We start from the raw sequence: 23,113 nt of genomic DNA, 5'->3' as shown, positions 1-23,113 counted from the left end.
AGTACTGTTAGCTTCATGGGCACATGATCCCACACTTGACTGTTCTTTTTACCACATACGTTTTACAAAAAGTCAAAAAGAACAGTGCCAGAAAAAAACACATACATGATTCTAGCCAAATATGATATACGTTTTAACGAACCAGCTCAGGGAATGTGAGGGAACTCCCTCAAGACATTTCCATCATTAAAAATAAACAAACAATTGAGTGGGTGGATCAATGAATTATGAATAGCTTTCCGTACACTGTTTATTTCCACCAACCAATTACCTTATTGTTTAACCTTTCCAACCAATGAAATGAACCATACTAATGTGTCAAGGTGTTAAAAGTGTACCAGATATGTTGACATGAGCGAATCACGCTGCACTCTCTTAACATGACAGGATGTGACATGTAGAATATCCTGCAGAAATCTACTTTGATGTATGGAGAGAGAGTACAGTATTCCTCCAAGAGCAGCTTCATCTGCAGCGCGGGGGGCGAACGCTGACGCAACTGACCTATATTTTTTTCTCATTTCCACGAGCGGAGATGCTGGAAGAGAGGTGAGGCGGGCTGACAGTAAGCCAAGAACACAGACCTGAGAGGGGGGAGGGGGACAAGCATAGGGACAGTCAGTGTGGAGCTCAGCATGGGGCTGCATGAGCGGCTTTTATTATGGAACACACACAATCACAATGCTATACCTGCATGGATGTTGATTCATGTATTTATTCACCATCCATTACAGTATAATACAGCAACAATACACATTCAAATAAGCTTTCAAGAAAAAACTGTTAAATCTCTTGTTCCTTTTTCCTTTCCTTTGCCATTCTGTGCCATCTTTGGTAAGAAGTGTGCTCTCTTCAGGTTGCAAACGTTGCGTGACAGTTTTTCTGTCTACCTTTTTGATTGTATTTATGGTCAGCATTTTTCAGCAGTAGCCAATGTATGTATCCAGTAATCACTTGTACCTCACACAACAGGATTATAGTTATTATACTATTTTGATAACAGATTGTGTCCTGTAATTTTTCTTTTCAAGGAAGATGCCAAATGTGCAAAAAGAAAATATATTATGTATGTGCACTACAGTTGATGTAGCGGCCATTGGTGTTTCTGTATTACATTTGTATATTTTGTATACAATTATGGAATGATTATAGTCTGCTTCCTTGGTTCACACCAGATGTGAAAATGATACATTGTCTCCTTTTTTCAACAGGTTGGGTTTTCTTTCACATATTGATTCCTCTTTTCACTCATTGGTCAGATGTGTCTTGAGTGGAGCAATAACCTAGTTCCTGAACTGCTTTACAATTGGTCAGAATTTCCATGTGGTAAAACTACTGGAAGTAAATTGTCTTCCTCATCCCATATGCAAAGCATAGTAGCTGGCTAAGGGAGAGACTCAGTCCAAAGTGGAAAGGTGGAAACAAACCCGATTTAATCGAACCAAACACGGCAAGTATGAAGGCTTCCTAGTACCACACACAGTACATACAAAATGTATTGGGAAGAATGCACAATAGAATTTAACACAGGACACTAAATAGTACAAAGACATTTAAAATGCAGGAATGACAATAATCTTCTATATCTTATTTATGTCTATTTGAACAGTAGAATTGAATACTATAATAGATAGTGGTATAGGTATGAACAGCTGGTATAAATATTAGGGCTGTCAAGCGATTAAAAAAATCTAATTAATTACAGGCTCTGTGATTAATTAATCTAAATTAATCGCATACTTATATGACACTTTTATACCTGTTTGTAAACAACTGTAGGCCTATAGGCTACCGTTCGTCTCTCTCTCTCTCTCTCTCTCTCTCTCTCTCTCTCTCTCGTAACTTCTGTCTCTTCCCCTCAGCCAGGCTTCTACATTAAATACATTTAGGAACTAGGCTACTAGCGCCGAAAAAAAACACAAAAAAACAAGCAGGCTAAATGACGCACACACACACACACAAAGGAGGAAAAAAGACAGGCATATGCTAGGAAGAGTGAGAGGGGGCGGGTGTCCGTTTAGACGATCGCAACTAGTAAAAAGTGAGACATGGCGGAGAATAACACAAGACGTATTCCTATACCTTCATGCTTATTTGCCCGGAGCAGCCCATAACACGTCCATAGAGCCCTCTCTATGCTTCTTTCTTTACTCTTTAATCCCGTGCGGGCCGTGTCTGCAAGCTACAGGTGCAGCTGCGCTATCGCCTCACCTCTTTTGCACCGGGTCAAAGGGCAATATAGAAGTGCGATTAATCTGCGTTAATTTTTTTAATCGCATTAATTTTTCTGTGATTAATTAATCAAAATGAACGCGTTAATTTGACAGCCCTAATAAATATAGATTGTATGAATAAATATACTGTATGAACAGATTAAAACATAATGGAAGTATACTGAGTGTATGTCATGGTTCCATTCTGGTGGTGGGAGACTGGATGCTGTGGTACCATCTGCCAGACAGCAGAATACTGATCAGTTTGTTGCTGGGGTGATGTGGGTCTTTAATAATCCGGTTGGCTTTCTTTCTGCACCGCTGGGTGTAGAGGTGTTACATGGATGGCAGCTCCGTCCTGGTGATGTGCTGGGCAGTTTTCACCCTCTGTCAAGTCTTACGGTTGAGGGCGGAGTAGTCTGGCTTACCGGATATAGACAACTTGTATAGCGCTCCCGGCGTTGTCAAACTCCTCCCCTTCCTCTTCCCACTGTAGCCTACCGTTTTTGCTCCGCTCAAAACTGGAGACAACAGAAAGTGTGAGCTTGTGTTTGAGATGGTTTGATAGTATCCAGCTCATAATGTCGCTGCACACACACGGCACGCGTGTGTCATTAATGGTTTTGGGTCGGCACCTTTTATAAAAGGTCCATGGTCGGCATCAAAATGCATTATTTTGAAAGGACATATTGCGGTTTCCTGGGCTTAGTGCCGCCCAAGACGATTGTGATTGGTTTAAAGAAATGAAAACAGGCCAGCCCAGTTTCCCCTCATATACTAGAAACTAAATAGCCTTGTTCCAGACCATGCTACTAGCTGTAGTTTGGTCTGGCAGTGTGAGACTCAGGTCGAAGCAACTGCCGTACCAGGCGGTGATGCGGCCAATCAGGATACTCTCTGTTGTGAACCTTTTCAGAAGGTGCAGAGTATCCTGGAGTCCATGTTGAACCTTCTTTAGCTCTGCGGAAGAATAAGAGATGAAGAATAAGAAGTTGGCACTGTTTATACAAAGTGCAATGTGTGTTGTAAATGCCAAAAAGGAGGGAAAAGCTCACACGTTATGATTGTGACACGCAAGTCGCATCATATTAGTCACAATTATCAACGTTAAAACCAGGTTCAAAAGAACAACTTACAGCAGCCTGATGAGAAGAATTCAGATTAGAATCTCACACTATATGACAAACAGACCCAGTCCAATTTGGCACCATCAGTCGCCACACCCCCAAAATCTGAATCTGAATTTAAAGTTCTTTAGTTATTGGCAGGAAAACAGCATCGTACTTATAGGATTAACTCTCCACCCTTTCTTGTACTTGTGGCGCAAGTCCTTAATACTTATGAGGCTAGTTAGCACTTCTTATGCCTCTGGTTATGCACTCTGACTCAACTCTCAGGTTGTTAATATAGGCTAAAAGGTCAGTCAGGAGGCTCCATTCTTGTCATTCTTTCATCTATCCTTGTCTCCCCATCTCTACAAATGTCTTGAGGTTACCATTTACGTTGAAGGAAATTATTGGTTAAAAAAAAATGAAATAGTCTTTGTAAGGAAGAGGGGTGGAAGAGCTAGAATGCCGGGTCATTGGAAAACAAGAAAGCCAGTGTGTTAGTGTGTATATCGGTGTCTCAGCTCCAAGCAGGAGTGTGTTGACTTGAAAAGATCCCACTGTGTTTGGGCTCCGAGTGGGGGCCTCCTCTCCATCACACCGCTCTACTTAGCATTAGCTGAGCGGACAGTGTGCCTGCTGCCTCTGTGTACCACTGAAGGGTATTAAGCTGCATGATAAAGCCCATGAACCTTTGGGCCACATTCAACTCCCATTGACGTATCTCTCTGCATTCCTCAGTGGACTCTTTACCGCCTTCAATTCCACATCAACTGTCTGCATGCACACACACTTAGATTATCTATGGGTAGTCTTAATGAGACACTACAGAGCCGGGGGGCTATTAAGAGAAACATTTGGGAAGAAATTTGACACGAGAGAAGTGCAGAGTGTTGATGTGTGAAATGGAGTCATCGGTATTTGAGTTTTCATTTCTTTCTTGTTAGATCTTAATGAAATATATCATGCTTTTCCCCCATGCGATATGTAGTGTGCTTACCAGCCCTTTATTGAGTTGTTAGTCTTGTTAACTTGACTCAGGTGAGACATTTGGGTCCATCTATCCTCTCATTGCATGACGTAGGTTCTTAATGGGAGGTTATAAAACTGCAGTCTGGTTTCTGCAATACCGAACCATGTAAGAGATGATGTCAAAGATGAATGTCAATCTAACACAAAAGCAGTAAGAACCCCTTGATTCAATTGTTGTTCTGGAAACACACCATTGAACAGAAGCCTTACACAACTATGAACCAACACTGTTTTGTGATGTGTTTTGATGCTTGTCTTACATAAAAGACACATTTTTATCTCAACTAATGTGTCAGCCCCTTGGGTACATTGAATCAGGTTACTACATTGTAGCCATCCATGCTGCCAGTTTGTCCCAGTGGTTATTTGCAAGCACTGCAAACAAAGTCCACGGCTGCCCACAAAGTATTTCCCCTATAAGGAATGCCATTTTTCAATATATTTTGGAGCGACGCTTATTTTGCTCAAATCATAATGTTATCAAATAGCATCTTGATCATCGTTCATCAATTAAACCTTCAATCATGACAACATTTGAAAACTTCATTTAAAATGTAAATCTGGAGAGCAAAGAACTTTCATAAAGCTCCATGTGCTTTCTCAGGTTGGACGAGTTGGAGAGTTCTTGAAAGCAGAGGTGTAGTTCGTTCAAGGTTAACATAGTAGTCTAAACTTTTTAAACTGAATAAGTTATTTCTCCTTTCTCACTGGAACTATCTGGAACATTGTCTAGAGATATGGGCATGGGTGCTCTGATTTGGTCGTGTATTGTTCTCCTGCCGTCTCCATTATCACAATTTTTTCTGAATGAAAGAGCGTGTCTGGGTGACGTACTGTATTTGGTTCTCACTTGAAAACCAATAGAAAGACAATACAAGAATTCTACCAGCAACGGAGAAAAGTATTTTTTGTGAATGCACTGGGTAAGTAGCTTTCATTGATATGAACATGCGCCTTCTTGGAGTTTGTTTTTTTCCCTTCTGGTGACATGTTACATATGGCCGAGTGCAAACTCTGAAAAAAGACAGACAGACTGTTTTTGTGGTGTCTTGGGTGAAACCCATTTGTCTGGACAGGACTTGATATCACTGCGAAAAGGAAAAAAAACTGTGACAGGTCAGTGGTGAAAATGCTGCAGCCAGCCAAATAATGAAGCACTTTGAATTGCTCTAGTGAGAGATCAACAAGAGCTTTATTACTCTGTTTACCATGGTAAGGATCAAACTGCTGTGTTGTGAATGATATTTTATGATTCAAAGTCCTCAAGCTGGCTATAAGAAACACAAACTTTGCTGTTTCGGCTTCATAATGAGCTCAGTGGGATATGCCGTCCATAAAAACAAGTCATTCCACATGACATCTTCCACCATCCTCAACCTCTAAGGTCATGAAGTCTATTTCCCATGCCTTCGTCCTTCATTATCAAATCAAATTGGGATGGTCATTGAACCATAACTTTATGGGGACATTGGCAGCATTCAGCATCCGTCTATTTATTTATGTATTCATTGGCAATCTGTTCCAGTGAAGATGCTCGTGCCTCTTGGTGTTTATGATGTTGAACTTCAATATCTTTGTCTTTGTCTCCTGTTGTGCCCGTTGGTTAGCTGCCCATCCTGGTCTCGTCTGTGGTCAGCCTGTACTTCCTGGAGTGGACTGATGTCTTCAAGCCGGTGAAGTCGGGCTTCAACTGCCACGACCGCAGCCTGAGCCTGCCCTATGTGGACCCCAACCACGAGGTCATCCCCCTGCTCATGCTCCTCAGCCTGGCCTTTGCCGGACCAGCCATCACGGTAAGGCCTTGGGTGAAAGAAGAAAACTACGAGACTGTAAAACAATGACTATCAGCCTGATTTTGAAATGGATTGCACACAATGAAATACACCATGGAAATGTCATTTTACCTTTTTTTATTTAAAGTCTGATTTAACCTTTGACATTGAATTTTGCAAGTGGTAATCAAACCAAAATAAAACTCAAACTACCGCCGGTTGGTAATATGCTATTGCAAGGTGTGCAATTGCCAAAGTGAAAGTCCAGTGGTGGTAGGCAATGCTTTAAAGAAGGTAAAGCTCCTAAGAAGCTAAAATCTATTCAGTTCATTTGAGTCAGAGTCGACATTTGTGCAAATGTTGAAGAAAATCCCTCAAAGCGTTCTTGAGATATTGCATTCACAATAAGCAAGGTCACAATGACCTCCTTTGACCTCCAAAATATAATCAGTTTATCCTCCAATCAAAGTGTTTGTTTGTGCAAAATTTGACGGGAATCCCTCAAGGGTTCTTGAGATATTGAGCTCTGAAGAATGCAACCTATTTTGCCGCTAACCATGTGTTATCATTTCATCATTCACCTTAACACTGTAGGACAGGTCGTAGTTTTAAAACATAGAGCATGGTTAGTACCATGACACAATTAATGAAGCAGGATAACTACAGAATAAACATATGCATTAAGAAATAATACTAAGTGTATCCTGTAGGCAATATAGAAGCCAGTAAAATCTGCTTCTGTATCAGTTCCCTCACTGAAGCCATGGTTGGACTCTAGTCTTTAGTAAAGTTCCATCTGGATTACAGAAGCTTCTCTCAAGCTTAACAATGAATCATTTCCTTTTTTACACTGCAGGGCATGGTCATAGTAAGCTGCTTTTTATAGGAAAATCATCAGCTCGGCTACATTTCACGCTGACAATAAAAGGCTAAGTTTTTCCCGATGCCTATTGCTAAAAGCTAAGAGTTAAGGTGCGAACACACTAGGCACTTTACACGCGTAAGATTTACGTGCGTAACGCAGCTAAAATGTTGCTTGATCATTTTGTGTCAAAAATGGTTATACGCGCGTAACGTGCCTAGTCTCCCTCCCGATATTGTATTTCCCTTATCAACCATGGCTGCGATCAGAACCGACCCGACACAACAGCGTGCATGTCCGCACAAAAACAACAACAACACGGCCAACAACTGTGCCAAAAGACAAACTGAACAGCACAAATAGCCTAATATTAAAACAGCATTGCATATTCACGGCAGCTACATAACAAACACAGTTACAGCAGCATCGGTGCACGGCGGCAAAACATAAAGGCAAGTAGCCAAAATTACCCTACCTGGCTGTGACAGGGGACCGTGACAGGGGACCGTGGCTGGCGTAGATCAACACCGGTGCTTTGTGTACTTGTCATGAAAGTCCCGCGGACAGTCGTCATGTTTGGGTTCATAATATGAGGCGCTAGCCGCCCGCACACAACAGGGTGAGTTAACTAATGCTATACGGCGCTAACTTTGTTTATCGGCTAAAGCACAGCCGCACATATTCACTGAATTAACAAAGAAGTCCATTCTCCTGGTTTACTTTCCCCACGTCTTCTAACCTCGAGCGGCTTCATACAGCACCGGCTCGGCTACCTGCAATAGGCCTACATTTTACTCCTCGGTGTCTCTCATCAGCCTCTGTGTACAGTACACTGTTCTCCGACCGTGCCAATGTATGTGACGTCGGGTCAAGCCCAACGCTGGTTGGCCAACGCGGCTAATCGTCATGCGTAGGAGCGTAAAAAGTTAAATTTTTGGAACTCCTCGCGTAGCTGCATAGGTGCGTATATACGCGGCTCATACGCAGCTAACGCGGCTAAAATGTTGCTTTAGCGCGAGTGGTGCACCTACGCGCCGTGTACGCGCGTAAACCAATGGTTCCCTATGGAAAAACGGCCGATTTTATACGCGTCTGTACGCGTGTAAAGTGCCTAGTGTGTTCGCACCTTTACAACACAGCACATCGAGATTTCTCCATTACTGACAAGTTTATTTTTAATCATATTTTGTTGTTTAGTTCCTAGTGGCCTCTTTAGTACCACCCTCAATTCGAGTTTTATTGACATTAAAGGAAAGTTACCTAACACTCTTTCATAATTCAAAACAGTCCTCAAAACACACCTTTTCAACCTTGCCTTTAACCTTTAAACATTTTATTTTCTTTTGTTTTTGTTTCGCACAATTCAGCTCCTATTGTGAAGCATATTTGAGCATTTTTAAAGTGCTATATATATCCGATGTATTATTATGAATATTATTATTATGTGGGTGAAAATCCCGAAGGAATTCAAACCCCAAAATATCAAATTATAGTAAAATCTTCTAAATCGGCATTGATGCAAATTTCATATATTTTTCACAACCAAAAATAAATTCTTGTTCCCAGAGCACTGCTTTTACTTTAGCTTTGATTAAGCCTCCAACCCTGAAAACATGCTGAGGATGTTGTGTTGTTATTTAGTTTTGATTTCAGCCCTGGTTAGTGTCTGCAGAGCCTCTTCTCACGGCGCTTACAGCCTCTTTGTGGCCTGAGGGAAAATAGTTTTTTTATGAATACATGCTTTAGACTTAGAGCAACTAGATAAACCAAGACATGTCATGACCTTTTTTTCATGAACCGAGTTTCCTCTTCTGCATTATTACAGACATCGTTGAGGAGAGATTTTAGTAAAAAAAAATAAGCTGCAAAAGCAACAATGACACCCATCTATATGGCGCTTTTCCACCGCATGGTATCGCATGTATAGCACCAAAGGTCCTCGGCCAGAATTGAATATCGGGCTTTACAATACATGGTGATGAACAAGTGGTAGGGTGATATTTGTATAGATATGTTCAGAGATTCCAAAATCCATAGAAAACCATACATCTTATATTGTAAGCAAGAGTAAGCATAAGTACTAACAATAAAAATAAAAACCTCAGCACTGAACTCTCTTGTGCCCAAAACCCATTCTTTCCCCACCATGTTTTTACATAACAGTATCCAAAAATTACTTTTATATTAAAACAAATAAAAACCAGCTTTCTGCTTTCACTCACGGGGATGCCAAGCGTATTGCCAGGGAGCAGCTGATTCAGTCATGCATTTCACACATGCTTTGGCAATGTTAACCTCTGTTTTACCATGCAGAAAAAAATTCCACTGATGTGTAGCAGAACTGTTGAACCAGCATAAAAAAGCGAAAAACTCATCTCACACAGCTCCATCTAAATATCAGAGATTTAAAAATAAAATAAAAAAAGTTTTACCCTTGTACATCTATAGATTCAGACGTGTGGTATCTGCTGAATACTGAGTTATTAATATTTACATATTTTATTTCCATGCACAGTATTCTATTTATTCTACATTTAATTTAAATTTATTTTGCATTCTACTTTATATGTATACCTTATTTTTACACTTTTTTATCTGCACTGTGTCCTTGCACTACTTTTGTGTTCATTCGTGTCTCAGTTGTTGCTCTCTTCACTTGTGTGTTTCTCTTATCCATTTTTTCTTCTATATTGCATTGTTGAGGGGAGGCTGGGCCTCAAGAATTTCATTGTAAATAACTGGTGCTGTAATTATCGTGCATATGACAAATACACAATGTTGAATCTTCAATCATGATAACACATCGTTCTTCAGTGATCCATCTCCTCACGTGCTGCCGAGCGCTCAAGCGTTTGACTGTCACTCTGTGTGAAAGCTGCTGCCTGCCCTCGAGGCTCATGGGAAAATTATTTTATATATGTTATTATTTATTATTTATATATGTATACTCAACATATCACACTAGTTGCTTTGAACATAACAGATTGCCTGGAAGTTGTCAAACTGATTATACTTGAAGAGATGAATGTAAAATCCATGCATAAACCTGATTGAGATAACAACAATTTACATTTAGTTTATTATTAGTATTTGCAATGAAAGCTTGGTCACGCTGTCAGAGTGAAAGCAGCCTCCCATCCATTCCACTATGTTTAGGTGGTGGAACATTTCTTTGGCTTTTTGTCAGTGTTTGGGTGGATTGTCATTCTGGTCTAGATGTTTTAACGCTGCCCATTTCTCTCTGAATGTTAAACAGTAAAACTATGTATCCAAATAGCCGACTCTCAATTGCAATCCCTGGTCTGGGGAAAAAAATAACTAAATTGTGAATAATCTTAATTCCAGGAAGAGAACAAATTGAGATAAAACAGCTGTTTTCTGCAAGAGAAAAATGTGCTATCTCAGATTAACCCCGGTTTAGTGAGACTCATAAGGACAGTGTGTCAGTTTCAGTATTATGCAGATCCCTTGAGGCTCTCCTCTAAGTACTCCTAATCCCTCTCTCTCTCTGTCCATCACTGATGCTGCCTTCCTTTTTCTTCTCTCCATCCATTGGCCGTCTCTGTGCCCCTCCTATTCAACACTGGTTACATTTATATTTGCATATTTCTCCATCCTTTTTTTTCTGAAGATATCTGTCATTCTAGATAGCTCACCTGCACATAGCCAGGTATGCCTCATGCCTGGAGGAGTGTACTGTATATGTGTGTATGTGTGTTTCAAGCAAGAGGGAGCGGCTTTGACTGCGCTCTTGGCTTAAATCAGAGCTTGAAGGTCCATGTATAGTTTGGCAGAGCTAAGGGAAACCTCCCACATCAAACAGCTAATCCTAGTGGGTGGCAAAATTCTGGGTTTCAGATGCTACTATTTATACCTGGGTTCAAGCAACAATTTAGGCTGGCTTCACCAAATGTATTACAGGTTTAAAAAAAGAGCATTGAATCAAAAATAATCACAAAATCATCCCCAGTGGAAACCTTGCCCTCGTCACACACTTCTGCGTTCACATTAAGGGCTGTGTTTTGGCAAGGATTTCACGATACGCATCACGTAACATGGGTTATGATATGATGAATGGCGATACATTGCCATACGATGCATATTGCAATATTGCAAATAGATTACTGAAAGTGTAAAAAACAGAGCTGAAAAACAAGTTGCTGTGTAACATCTGGTCATTCTTCATACATCCCAACGCATCAGTATTGATAAATCATTGGACACTATTTAGTCAAAACTATTTAATTTAAAACTTTAATTCAGATTCACAACCCCGGCAATTCAGGGCAAATAACCATACAGCTACATATACAGTAGCGGAGGTCATAGTTCACAACCTATTAACATTTTTAAAAATCATTTTATATACAAATATCGATTTTTGGAGCTGACGATACGATACATATATCAAACAAATACATATTGCGATACATTGCCGTGTGGATATTTTAGCACAGCCCTAGTTGACATACATGTGACAGTCGTGTCATACATGTGACAGTCGTGTCATTGTGTTGACAGATCATGATCGGAGAGGCCATTGTGTTCTGCTGTCTGTCTCGGAGGAGGAGTGGCGGGGGGGCTGAGGCTAACATCAACGCCGCCGGCTGCAACTTCAACTCCTTCATTCGCAGAGCCGTCCGCTTTGTTGGTACACTCAGTATTTATTTTGTATTCATATACACTGACCTCTGACTGGTAATACATGTTCCAGCTTGTTTTCTATTACATTCATTTAGTAACATTATGGAAAGCACCTATTTAGCAGTTGATGAAGAACTGACATTTACTTAACTTGTGTTATGCTAAGGTTTCTTAACCCTTTGTGTGCATGCCTGTGTGTGTTCAAAAGAAAAATCAGTTCAACTGCTTTGTATTAGTGTGAAATGTATAGCGTGTGACTCACAACCACAAAGGCTATAGTGTATCATCACAGGCTGACTCTAATGTGTTTGGCCTCTGTCATTGAGAGCCAATCATCACGGTGTCTGCTGCCACCATTACACTGGCCATGTTAGGCACATTCAACAAATGATATCACATGTGAGTTCTGACTGTCTGAAAGGTAAAGCTAATAGTTTGACATCCCTTCCTCCTTTGTGTGCCCAGGCGTCCATGCCTTCGGTCTGTGTGCCACGGCCCTCATCACCGACATCCTGCAGCTAACGACGGGCTACCCCACGCCCTACTTCCTCACCGTGTGTAAACCCAACTACACCACGCTCAGCGTCAGCTGTGAGAAGAACCCATACATCATGCAGGACATCTGCTCCGGAGCCGACCCCGCAGCCATCAACCAGGGCAGGTGAGGAGACATTGGAGAAGATTTGAATCATACAGTATATGGTATATATGCACAGATGTCTATAATGTATTTCAAAAACATCAGCATTAGGGCCCTCCGGTGGCGTAATGGGTAGAGCGCGTACCATGTGGACTCAGTCCTTGTCGCAGTGGTCGCGGGTTCAAATCCGACCCGTGGACCCTTACTGCATGTCATCCCCCCTCTCTCTGCCTGCCCATTCAAACTCTGTTTCTCTCCATACTATCAAATAAAGCTTGAAAATGCCAACAAATAAAATAATAATAATATTTTATAACTAAGCTCTTTCAAAATCCTCTTGAGACAGACGCAATACTGACACATGCAACACTAAATGAAAGATTTGAATTAGTTTTAAATGGTCAACACTGAGGCTGTATGTTCAGAGTGTCACTGATTGAAGCAAGTGCACCTTAACGGCTTTGTTGAGATTGAATGTAGCCATGGCTTCATCTGAGTTAATATGTATGTGGCAAGAAATGATGTGGAAGAGGGGGATGAGGTCACTATAGTGCATTTGGAACATGTAGATTTGGACTGCAGACTATGGGGGGGCACTAAGTATAACCTTCTGCTAGTGGCATAAACACTCTACTTCTCTCTCTGCTTCAGCTGGATTACTGTGGTGGTTGTGCACCGGGGGTATTATTCATTTATTTTAGCAGTACAGCAAAAGGAGCAACTGACTAATATAAAAAAAAAACACCATAGGTAAGCAGGGCCTTCAGCGAGACAAAGTAGAACATTTCCATAGACAGAACTATTCCAGGAACCTTTTTTTACTCAAGCACATTGCCCTGTTTAGCGGCTTTGAGCGTTTATTTCCTGTGCCACAGTTCCTGGACCCAGAAATGTTTCTTTGCTACAGGGCTAGCACTTGCTAGTAATCCAGCATGATTCACAAAGCTCAGACTGCTGCACACTTTGTACAGCTTCGTTCGACACTGTACGCAGCACTGGGTAACACAAGTACTATAACTGGAACAGCAGAGGATGGACGTTTCTTGCAATTGCTTTTCATATTCAAAGTTAAATGTAGTTCAACTCCAGAGACTGAGAGGAAGAGAGCACATTGTTCTCCTGTTTGATTCAGTACGGTAAATAATATGTTCACATTTTATTTCACATTTTTCTGTCTTAAAACAGTATACAATCATGTGGTCATTTAAAGTCTTTTTGCCTAGTTCAATCCTCCTGGCTGTTAAAATATCTCTTCCTAAGTTGTTTCCAGTGAAAGTGTTCTGAGGGACAAAGTCCACAGCCCTGTGTTTTTCAATGCTTAATCAAATTAAAGCTTCAGTAAGGGATTCGGTCCTTTCAGCTAACTTCCTGTCAGTGACTCAGATAGTGCCGCAATGGAGAGCAGTGAGTCATCGTTCAGTAGATAACTTTTTCTTTACTTGAAAAAATGCCCTCTGTGTTTTCCTTGACAATGACATGCTAAGCTTCAGTAGATTGACAGTAATGCAAAGAGAAAAGTCTGTACTGAAAGGATGTGGGCATCTACCCAAGTGATGCCTGATTGATTTGTGTAACAGAGTTTTAAAAAAGCTACTATGTGAAATGTGTCTCAAATACATTGGAAACATGCCAGCAATCATATGTCTATACTGCCAGTATGAGAAGGAGGAAATGGTACAGCAATACAAATCCATGTCAATGTAAACATTTACACATGGCTGTTTTTGAAAACTAACTGGAAACTGTTCTATATTATATCTGTCTTTAGATTTATAAACAGGTGCATAACAGTATATACAACTTTATACTTATCGGGTTATTTCAGTGCTTAAAATGGGTCAGTTAATTGAGGAGCTGTGCTATCATTTCTCACATATGAATGAAAGTTTTATGACTCTACAGATGTTGCTAAGTGCTGGTTTTAAGGGGGCAGCCATTTTAACACACGCACACACACACACACAACAATATTCATTCAACTGCATGAATTCAGCTAAACACACACACACATGCGCACACACACACACACACACACACACACACACACACACACACACACACACACACACACACATGCAGAGTCAGGAGTAAAGATGAGGGCTGGTTGGAGGAGTGGGTATACCGGGAGTTGTCAAAAGTAGGTCAGTGGATTGGAGCTCAGTGAGAAACTGGGCCACAGGTTCACTTTCATTATTTAGCGCACAGCGGAGCTCTTGCTGCTAACACTGCAGTGTTCAAGTGTGATGGAAATCAGTGATGCAGACATTCCCACTGTGTGTGTTTGTGTATGTTTGTATAGGTTTCATTGGGTCTTGGATTGGTACAAATCTAAAGTGTTGCTTTATTCCTGAATAGCTGCCTTTCACTCACACACATACATGTGAATGATGGGCTGAGTCCTTTTTCTCTTCTTTCATCTCTGGCAGAAAATCCTTCCCTTCGCAGCACGCCACCCTGGCATCCTTCGCTGCTGTCTATGTTTCGGTGAGTAAAGCCTAGAGCCCACGCAAACACTTAACCTGGCCCGAGCCCTCCACCATGAAGAGCCTATTGATAGAGTGTGAGTTAAAGAAGCAAAATAGTGAGTCGTTGATTACAGCAATAGATTTCATTTCCCTATGCTATGTTTGTCTCACTGTCTAGGTACCACTTATCTTTTAAGATGGCCAAATTAGGAAACTAATAAATTAACGGATGAGCCAGATCTGATTGCTAATACTGTATTCTTTGTTTTATGCTAGTAGTTAGGCTGATATACCCTTGTCTTATTAAGGGGACTACAGATGGAAATGTGTCTTTTGGCTAATTCTGGCATTTTGAACCTATGCATGATCATGTGTTTTATTCATTTGCACTGTCCCCTTCTCGAATAAACTGAATTGAATTGAGTCTCAACAGCACATCTAAAAACTCCATAAAAGATCAGATGAAATGCTTAATGGCATGGTCTTTATTATTTAAACTATAAAGGCTTGGGGGTCTTTAAAATGCATGTTACCATCAAATATTACTAACAAACGTTATCCTTGGGATCAACCCCATGAATGTAAACCTCCAGAACATTATTAGAATCAAAGTTACTCAAGTTTGTATGTCAGGTACTCCATGTGTATTTGTTTACTTAAGATATTTTGTGTGTTTTTAAAGTGAGTATATTTATTGTAAGGACTATATTGTGTGTTATTTATTACATTTGGAATAGAAGCAATAACCATTATCAAGGACAGTAACATGTATTATTTACTAAATAACTTCAGTTATTTGTCAAATAGGACAACATAATCATCACCAGCCACACCATCAGTCCTTTCTTTTCCCTCTTTTCTAAATTTGTCATCTCAATTATGTGATTCTCATTTCATGGAGTCATGAAGAGCTCAGATGCTGATTTGATGTCTTGGACATGGCTGATAGCGTATCTGGTGCATGGGGACTGGAACCCTTTTGATAACATTATAGGGCACTTGATCGTCGACGAATTAGGAAAAGTCATTAAATATGAAGCAAAAGGTCACCCATATATTTAGGGATTGGTAAACATTGAATGGTGTCATCTTGACCCCAAAGTAGTAGGAGGGTTCAGAAGAAAAAGGTATCATAAATCAGACATTTGAGCCTATCCTTCTGTAATAACCTTCAGAATAGTGTTGAGAATGATTATAGAATGTTCAGTTGATGCAAGTGCTTCAGAGGATGAGATTTTGAAAAAGACTGTAATGTTGAGATAATGGCTGTTAAAGATGGTCGTATATAAACATACACAGACGCAAACAGAAAATGTACCTAAATGTACATGTTGGACCTTCAATTTATACTGAGAATGAAAGAAGACATGCAATGGAAGCAAACTAGACCAACATGTCAAAATTGACCGGTGATTGAAAAAATCATGTTTTTCATGTGTCTCACCTAAAGTATCTTACACAATCAATTCCGAGGGCCTCATTGGTGAAAACTAAAGATAGATTTTCTATGTGGGACTATGCCGGAAAATCCTGACTCCTTGCAAACATGAGGAGGTGTCTGTGCAATTAGCACAGCAGGGACTGACTGACATTATTCTGTACGGAATGTAATGTTCCAGTGATGGTGACTCACGCAAAGTGGAACATCGCCAATAATCCTTAACATTTAGAAAGAGCCACCCACTGTAAATAATGCAGGGAAGAGATGGAGAGACCACTGCTATAAATAACACAAAGTAAAGTAATAATGGACAGTGTCAAATACATCAGTGAATTGTTTTGAAATATGTCCACACAGATGTACTTCAACAGCACTCTGACAGACTCCTCCAAACTGCTCAAGCCCCTGCTGGTCTTCTCCTTCATTATCTGTGCCATCATCTGTGGTCTGACCCGGATTATCCAGTACAAGAACCACGCCATCGACGTCTACCTGGGCTTCCTGCTTGGAGGTGCTATCGCTGTCTACCTGGTAGGGATCCATCCCCTTTAAAAAATATATATTTTTGGGGGGGCCTGGTTTTTATTTTATTTTATTTTTTATTTAATACAGGGACAGTGCATATTATCAAACATTTCTGTCAATATGTCAGCATTAGCCAGAAGGCTATTTTTCATCTGCAGTCCCTAGACAGATGGTAAAAGTCACCCTAAGAGAAAATAAAGTTACACATTTACATAACACAACATACCTATAGTAAAAAAGTACTATTAAAAAGTAAGTAAAGTAAAAAGTACTATTAAGCTAAAATATACAATAAAAACACAGCAGAGCAACAATCAGACAACAGCAGACAATGACATGAACAGGTTAATGGTAATATAGACAGCTCTGGTTATCAATGAGACATTTCTTTAACTGGAATTTAAATGACCTATATGTGTTCAGATTTCTGATGGCTCTGGGGGTGAGGTTCCACTCAGTAGCTGCACGAACAGAGAAAGAAGTATGGCCAAATACACTCGCCCTAAAAGGGATAATACAATCTCCCCTCACTAGTTCTGCTGTGATCAGCTGTTCGGATGTTGACAAACTGATGGAGCGGAGGGGATGATAAACCGTGAATGATTTTATAAACAAGACATAGATTTGAATATTTGACTATGTTTTCCCAGTTGAGTAATCTGTGCTTTTGTAATATTGGACAATGATGAAATCTACAAGGTTTCTTGTCCAGGATTTTAACAGTTCGTTTGTAAAGTGATTGTATAGGTTTCAGGGATGTAACAGTAGCCTGTGACCAAATGGGTAAACAGTAAGTGATGTGTGAGAAAATCATAGACTGCATGAACATTTGTGCTGCCTCTATAGACATTTGATGGCGAATGTGTCTAAAGTTCCTGAGGTTGAATTTGATTCGATTACAGTCCCTTTTTACATGTGATGTAAATGACAATTAAAACTCCCAGATATTTATATTCGGATACAATCTGCAGCCTTTCCCCTGAAACTAAAACATTCGGCTCAACATTAACATGTCTGTGGGACTTGGTGAAGAACATTGCTACTGTTTTTGAAGTGTTCCACTGAAGGCAGGATTGTTTCAACCAAGCTGAGATAGTAACCATAGCGTTAGTGAGCTTCTCTGCCACTTGAGAGATATTACTACCATGGACATAGACTACAGTGTCATCAGCATACATCTGCACAGAAACATCAGAACAGACCGACGGAAGGTCGGTGGTAGTGGTAAGCGGCCTGACCTTGGAGGTTCAGTCCTCAGAAGCAGCAGACCACAGGATTCGAATCCGGCCTGTGGTCGTTCTCTGCATGTCATCCCCCCCTCTCTGCCCCATTTCACCTCTGTCTCTCGAAACTGTCCAATAAAGCATAACTCTCAAATTCATTTAAAAAATTCCAGTGCTGCTGCTTCAATCAGACTCGTACATTCTGTAGTTACTGTTAAAAAAACAAAAAAATTAACCAGGAATTTACCAAGACAAACTTGGAGTCTGAAGTCTAGAGACAACCAAATATGTCACAGTGTAATTTTTTGTAAATGCATTTCTTCAGACAGGCTGTTGCTTACCTTGTCAAAAACTGCATGTACAACATCTAGTCACATCTAACTATACAATAAACCGGTGTCAGTCAGTTCAATCACTCGTAACACAGCTGGGGTAAAGTGAGCCACATGACAACTTTTTTTAAAACAATAATTTTTTCACTGCCCTTTGTCTTGAAAAAATTCTGCTATTGCCCATTTCTAGGAATTAATGGGAAATGTGTATATTTGAGTGATAAATCATTTTAGCTCTCTTAGAGGGGAGCAAATGTAAAAAGTGGCTCAGATTACCCCGTTCTCCCCTATATGCTTTTGTAACCACATTCAACATATTAACTCTGCATGTTAGCTTAGCCTACTTGCATTTGCTTAAAAGTGCGAGATATCAACTACAGCTGACAATCACAACATCACCACAGTTTTTTTCTTTTAAGGTGGGACACGGCAGCTGAAGTGGGTACCATTTTTAAGTTATAAACATCATCATGTGCATCTTTTATGAAAGAAGGCGTGTTATGGAAGAAAATTAAAAAATAATAAATAAATTAAATAATAATAAAAATGTACGCAAAATTGACCAGTGCTTGAGAAACAATGCTTTTGCCTATTAGTGCCTCACCATAATGTGTCTCTGCTTGCTCTGTGGCAGGGGTTGTATGCAGTGGGAAATTTTCAACCTAGTGAAGAGGCCAGTGCCAGCCCCCCTCCACTGATACACCACCCCGCTTGCTCCTTGCCTCACATCAGCCAGGAGGCCGTATTCCAGCACCTGCAGATGAAAGCCAGCATGGCTGGGGAGGCCGCCATGGCCTTGGCCCACAGTGAGGGCCTCCTCCACCGAGGCCTTCAACAGCAGAGGTCTACTGACAGTCTGAAGCGCTCCAGTGCAGACGTGGAAGTCATCTCCCCCTGCAGCCCTCACAGCAAAGACGCCGTCATGACCTTCAGCCACACCCTGCCCAGGGTCCACACGCCCCAGGCCATGGCCGCGTACGAGGAGGCGGCCCGACGCCACGCTGCCACCCTGCACCATGCCTCCATGGACTCCAGCCGCTCCAAGCAGCTTCTGTCTCAATGGAAAAGCAAGAACAACAGCCACAAATGCTCCCTGCAGGTCCCAGACTCCTTCTCCTCCTCTGTGGACTCGTCCTGTGGCCAGTCCATTCAGCATCCCCACCACCACGGCAGCATGGAGCTCCGATCCAGCTCCGAGCCACTGTCCATGGGCCTGAACGGAGGCTTTGATAGTCACGCGTACATGTCCAAATTGGCCACAGGTGCTAGTACCACTCTGCCCAGTAACTGCAGTGGCATCACAGGAGGGGCCAGGATAGCTTTGCAATCTAGACCTGGGTCTTCACAGCTGGTCCACATACCAGAGGAAGCTCATGAGAATTACAATACTACCTCGCCAAGGATGGGGGGAGGAGGGGGAGGAAGTGAGGGCATGTCGGCATTAAACAGCACAGCTCAGGCTAACTGGCAAAGGGCAGCGGAGAAGACAGCCTGCAGGACTAACGATAATGGGCAGAACAGCCAGCCGCGAATCATGCAAGTGATCGCCATGTCAAAGCAACAGGGCCTACTACAGACCCATTCTAAGAGCTTAGATGAGGGCAGCATTGGGAGTTGCCACAGTTCTGTTCGCTTCAGGGGACTGACTGACCAAGATCCCATGGGCACCACAGGGCCCAGCTCACTGGGTAGCACCTCAGGCAGCATATCGGGGAGCACCGGAGCGATCGTCAGAGTAGAGGCCCACCCTGAAAACAACAAGCCAGTCATCCAAGCTCCAGCCATGGACGGAAGCGGATCGTGGAGGTGGCGGTCCCTGGACCATGGTCCCGGAGCTGCTGGAGGTCCAGGAACGTGTGGAGGGGAAGGTGGGGGCTTGAGGCAGTCCTATGAGTTCAACGATCTGAACAGAGACTCCGAAAGCTCAGACTCCATACGCGAAGGTTCCATTGACAGGAAGCGCGCCAATCACATTGTTACCACTACTGCCAGCGTTAGCACCCCGCCCATAGTGACTGTTCACACCCAGAGCACGGGCCATTCAGAGCAGAGGCTGCACCCCCAGGGCATCTCAACCATAAGGGTCACCCCAGGGGATGGTAGTGGGTGTGGGGCCGGGGAGACCGCCTCAGAAACCCATTCAGTCGCCTCAAGTCGCGAGTCCACACTGCGGAGGAAAGGCAATAATATCATCCTGATACCAGAAAGAGCCAACAGCCCCGATAACGCTCGGAACGTTTTCTACAAGGGGACGTCCATAACTCCTGTTTTCAAGGACTAATATACTAAATGACTTCTGAGACGATGTAGCTAACAATACATGACAGCAGGATTCTCAAAGAACCCCATATACGTACTATACGACAAACGTCAGCATCCCGTGCCATTGTATGTATCATAATAACTTCAGAAGAAAATATTTTATTCAGCATGAGATTTTTGTACATGTTTACACTAAATCACAATCTTTTTCAGTGTTGTGGAAATAATCACTGTGTACTTTTGTGGTCACTCCCAAGGAAACCCATTGTAATGTTGATGCTGTGCCAATGCTTTGAGGGGACAGGCAGGAGAAACTTTTTTTAAACACCTCCGTATGTTTTGGATAGAAATCACCAACAAAAAAAGAAAAGATGAAAGCATTTCTCACAAGTAATGCTCCAACTGTAGCAAACTATGGCAAAAAATAATTGTATCATAGCTGTGAAACCAGTGTTTACTTCCCCACACTGTGGATACTACTGTGTATGTTTGAGGGTGCTACACCATACGATATTTACTATACAACATGCTTTATCATTTGAATAGTGAAGAAAAAATATTTTACAAAGATTGAAGAAAAATCACATGAATATGTGACGAAGATATGTTTTATATGTTGTCTCTTTTCTGTACAGATACCACATACTCAACAGAAATACTGTTTTGAACCTTAAGTGTGCTTAGCATTCCTGCTGTAGCTATGAAGTCAAATATGCTGTAACTTGCACTGAAATATGTGTTTACTGTACCTTGCAAACTGTAAACGGTCCTCACATTAAGATGCCCATGTCGATCCCATATCAGCAAAGAGAAGAAAAACAGTTGAATTTTATACCGTGAAATAATGAGTACATTTAAAAAAACTGCAATACTTGACCTCAAGCTTCCCAAATGTATTTGGCAGGTTTTTTCATTTGCTTATAAGCTCCACATTGTGCGTAAGGCCAAGGTAAATCGTTAAAAAAAAAATGAACATACCAAATCCAGAAGAAAAATGATCAGAAAATGTCCCATGTTTCTATGTTGAGGAACATTAAGGATGCCAGTACAATACACTAGGAAACAGCAGTTAACAGTGGGGAAAAATGACTTTGCAACTCCTGTATTGGTTTTATATTGGTTTGTTTGCAGATATTTGGTTGGTCGAGAATGTGTTTAGCCTAGCTTAGCACAAGGATTTTCTGTTTCTATTCATGTTGCTTTCTTATGATTCACAAGTTGTTGGGAGTTAACATTAGAGAGAGACTTCCAACTTCCCCCTTCCTATAGTCATATCTCAGAACTATTTCTGTACTGGATGCACTGATATTGATCTTGTCTCCTGACTGAAAAAAAAAGAAAGAAAAAAATATCTATTTTAGATCTCTTTATATGCGTAATGCTTTGTAAGGCACTGTGCTCACCATATAAGCATTGATGTAGCCTACATTTGCAGGTAGAGAATATACAAGTGTTAAATTGTAAAAAATAAAAACTCAGATTAGTTTCCGATAGAATGAAGAGCATTTTGGCCATATTTGGCTGTGCTGGAGAGAATAAACATGATCAGGTGATTTTCTTTGGTGTTGTTTACAGTGCTTTGCATTATGGTGCATATCAGTAATTAGTTTCCCATTGGTTAAAGAAGCACCCAGTGAATACAAATTATATTTGATACAAACACTCCAGTATTGGCACCGATTGTCGTATAAAGATATTTTTGCCAGAGTGGCAATTTCAGACATTTTTGCCAAAAGCTAGATTTTTTCAATGAAAATAATATAAATCATCATGTCATTTTATGTATTTGTATAGCAAGCTTGCATTGTATTGTACATGGTGAATTCTATACCCCAGTCACATTTGCATGGTCACTTTTATATAGTGCATATCACAAGACTTTTGTCATAAATGTGCTTTTATTTTGATTGACACAGACTAAGCGTATGGTCTTTTATTTCAGTGTTTCATAGTAAGAGTTATATGACAATCTTATTTTTTATCTAAGTACTGTTGCCCCTTTCTCATGAGGTCATTTCTACAGGCTGGCTTTTTTCTTCTCACTTTGAATTGTATACATTTGAAAAGTGTACATATCATTTTAACAGAGATGTTTAAAAAATATATTATAGGCAGATATCTCACAAAACGAAAATGTTTTAAATAGGGCAACCAAGCGGATTGAATATTTGAAATATAGCTTGTTTGTCTGATTTAAATCACTGAGCTTTGAGTGTTTCACTTTTGCAGACACTAAACTTTAAACATCACCTGACATTTATTGTACACACTATTGTCACAACAGTTAGCCACCGGTACATCAGCTTTGATATGTCAAAATTGACTGAGAACATTGGGTGTTGTTAGAACTGTTGCTACATAATACATTTACACGTTTGAATTAGTCTTTTGATTCCATACATGCTAAGCCAACACTGAGGTACGTTTATATACAGCTTTACAGACACAGACTTGACAGTAAAATATTCTATCCAGTTGATTTCTGTACGATTGTGTACTTTTACAAGGCACTTTAAAGTCACAATCATAAATGTATACTGTAAGTACAAGATAACAGGAAGAGTTACATTTGGGGATTTAAAATGGTCTACTTAGC

The 23,113-nt window shown here is 40.9% G+C and overlaps 1 protein-coding gene across 1 annotated transcript in view; it reads left to right on the top strand.

The window, feature by feature from the left end:
- Positions 1–20,536, top strand: part of plppr4b (phospholipid phosphatase related 4b) — a gene marked incomplete at both ends in the record, with an annotated part of 28,336 nt that extends 7,800 nt beyond the window's left edge. Inside the window, 6 exons of the mRNA XM_080049962.1 lie at positions 5,959–6,144; positions 11,507–11,636; positions 12,095–12,290; positions 14,696–14,753; positions 16,533–16,706; positions 18,890–20,536. Coding sequence (XP_079906088.1) covers positions 5,959–6,144; positions 11,507–11,636; positions 12,095–12,290; positions 14,696–14,753; positions 16,533–16,706; positions 18,890–20,536 — 2,391 coding nt within the window. The remainder of the gene's footprint in view (positions 1–5,958; positions 6,145–11,506; positions 11,637–12,094; positions 12,291–14,695; positions 14,754–16,532; positions 16,707–18,889) is intronic.
- Between the last annotated feature and the right edge of the window lie 2,577 nt (positions 20,537–23,113).

This window comes from Ammodytes marinus (genome assembly GCF_949987685.1).
Source record: "Ammodytes marinus genome assembly, chromosome: 21".
Lineage (NCBI taxonomy): Eukaryota > Metazoa > Chordata > Actinopteri > Uranoscopiformes > Ammodytidae > Ammodytes > Ammodytes marinus.
The sequence above is the reverse complement of the archived record's forward strand: the minus strand, read 5'-3'. Positions and strand labels throughout refer to the sequence as shown.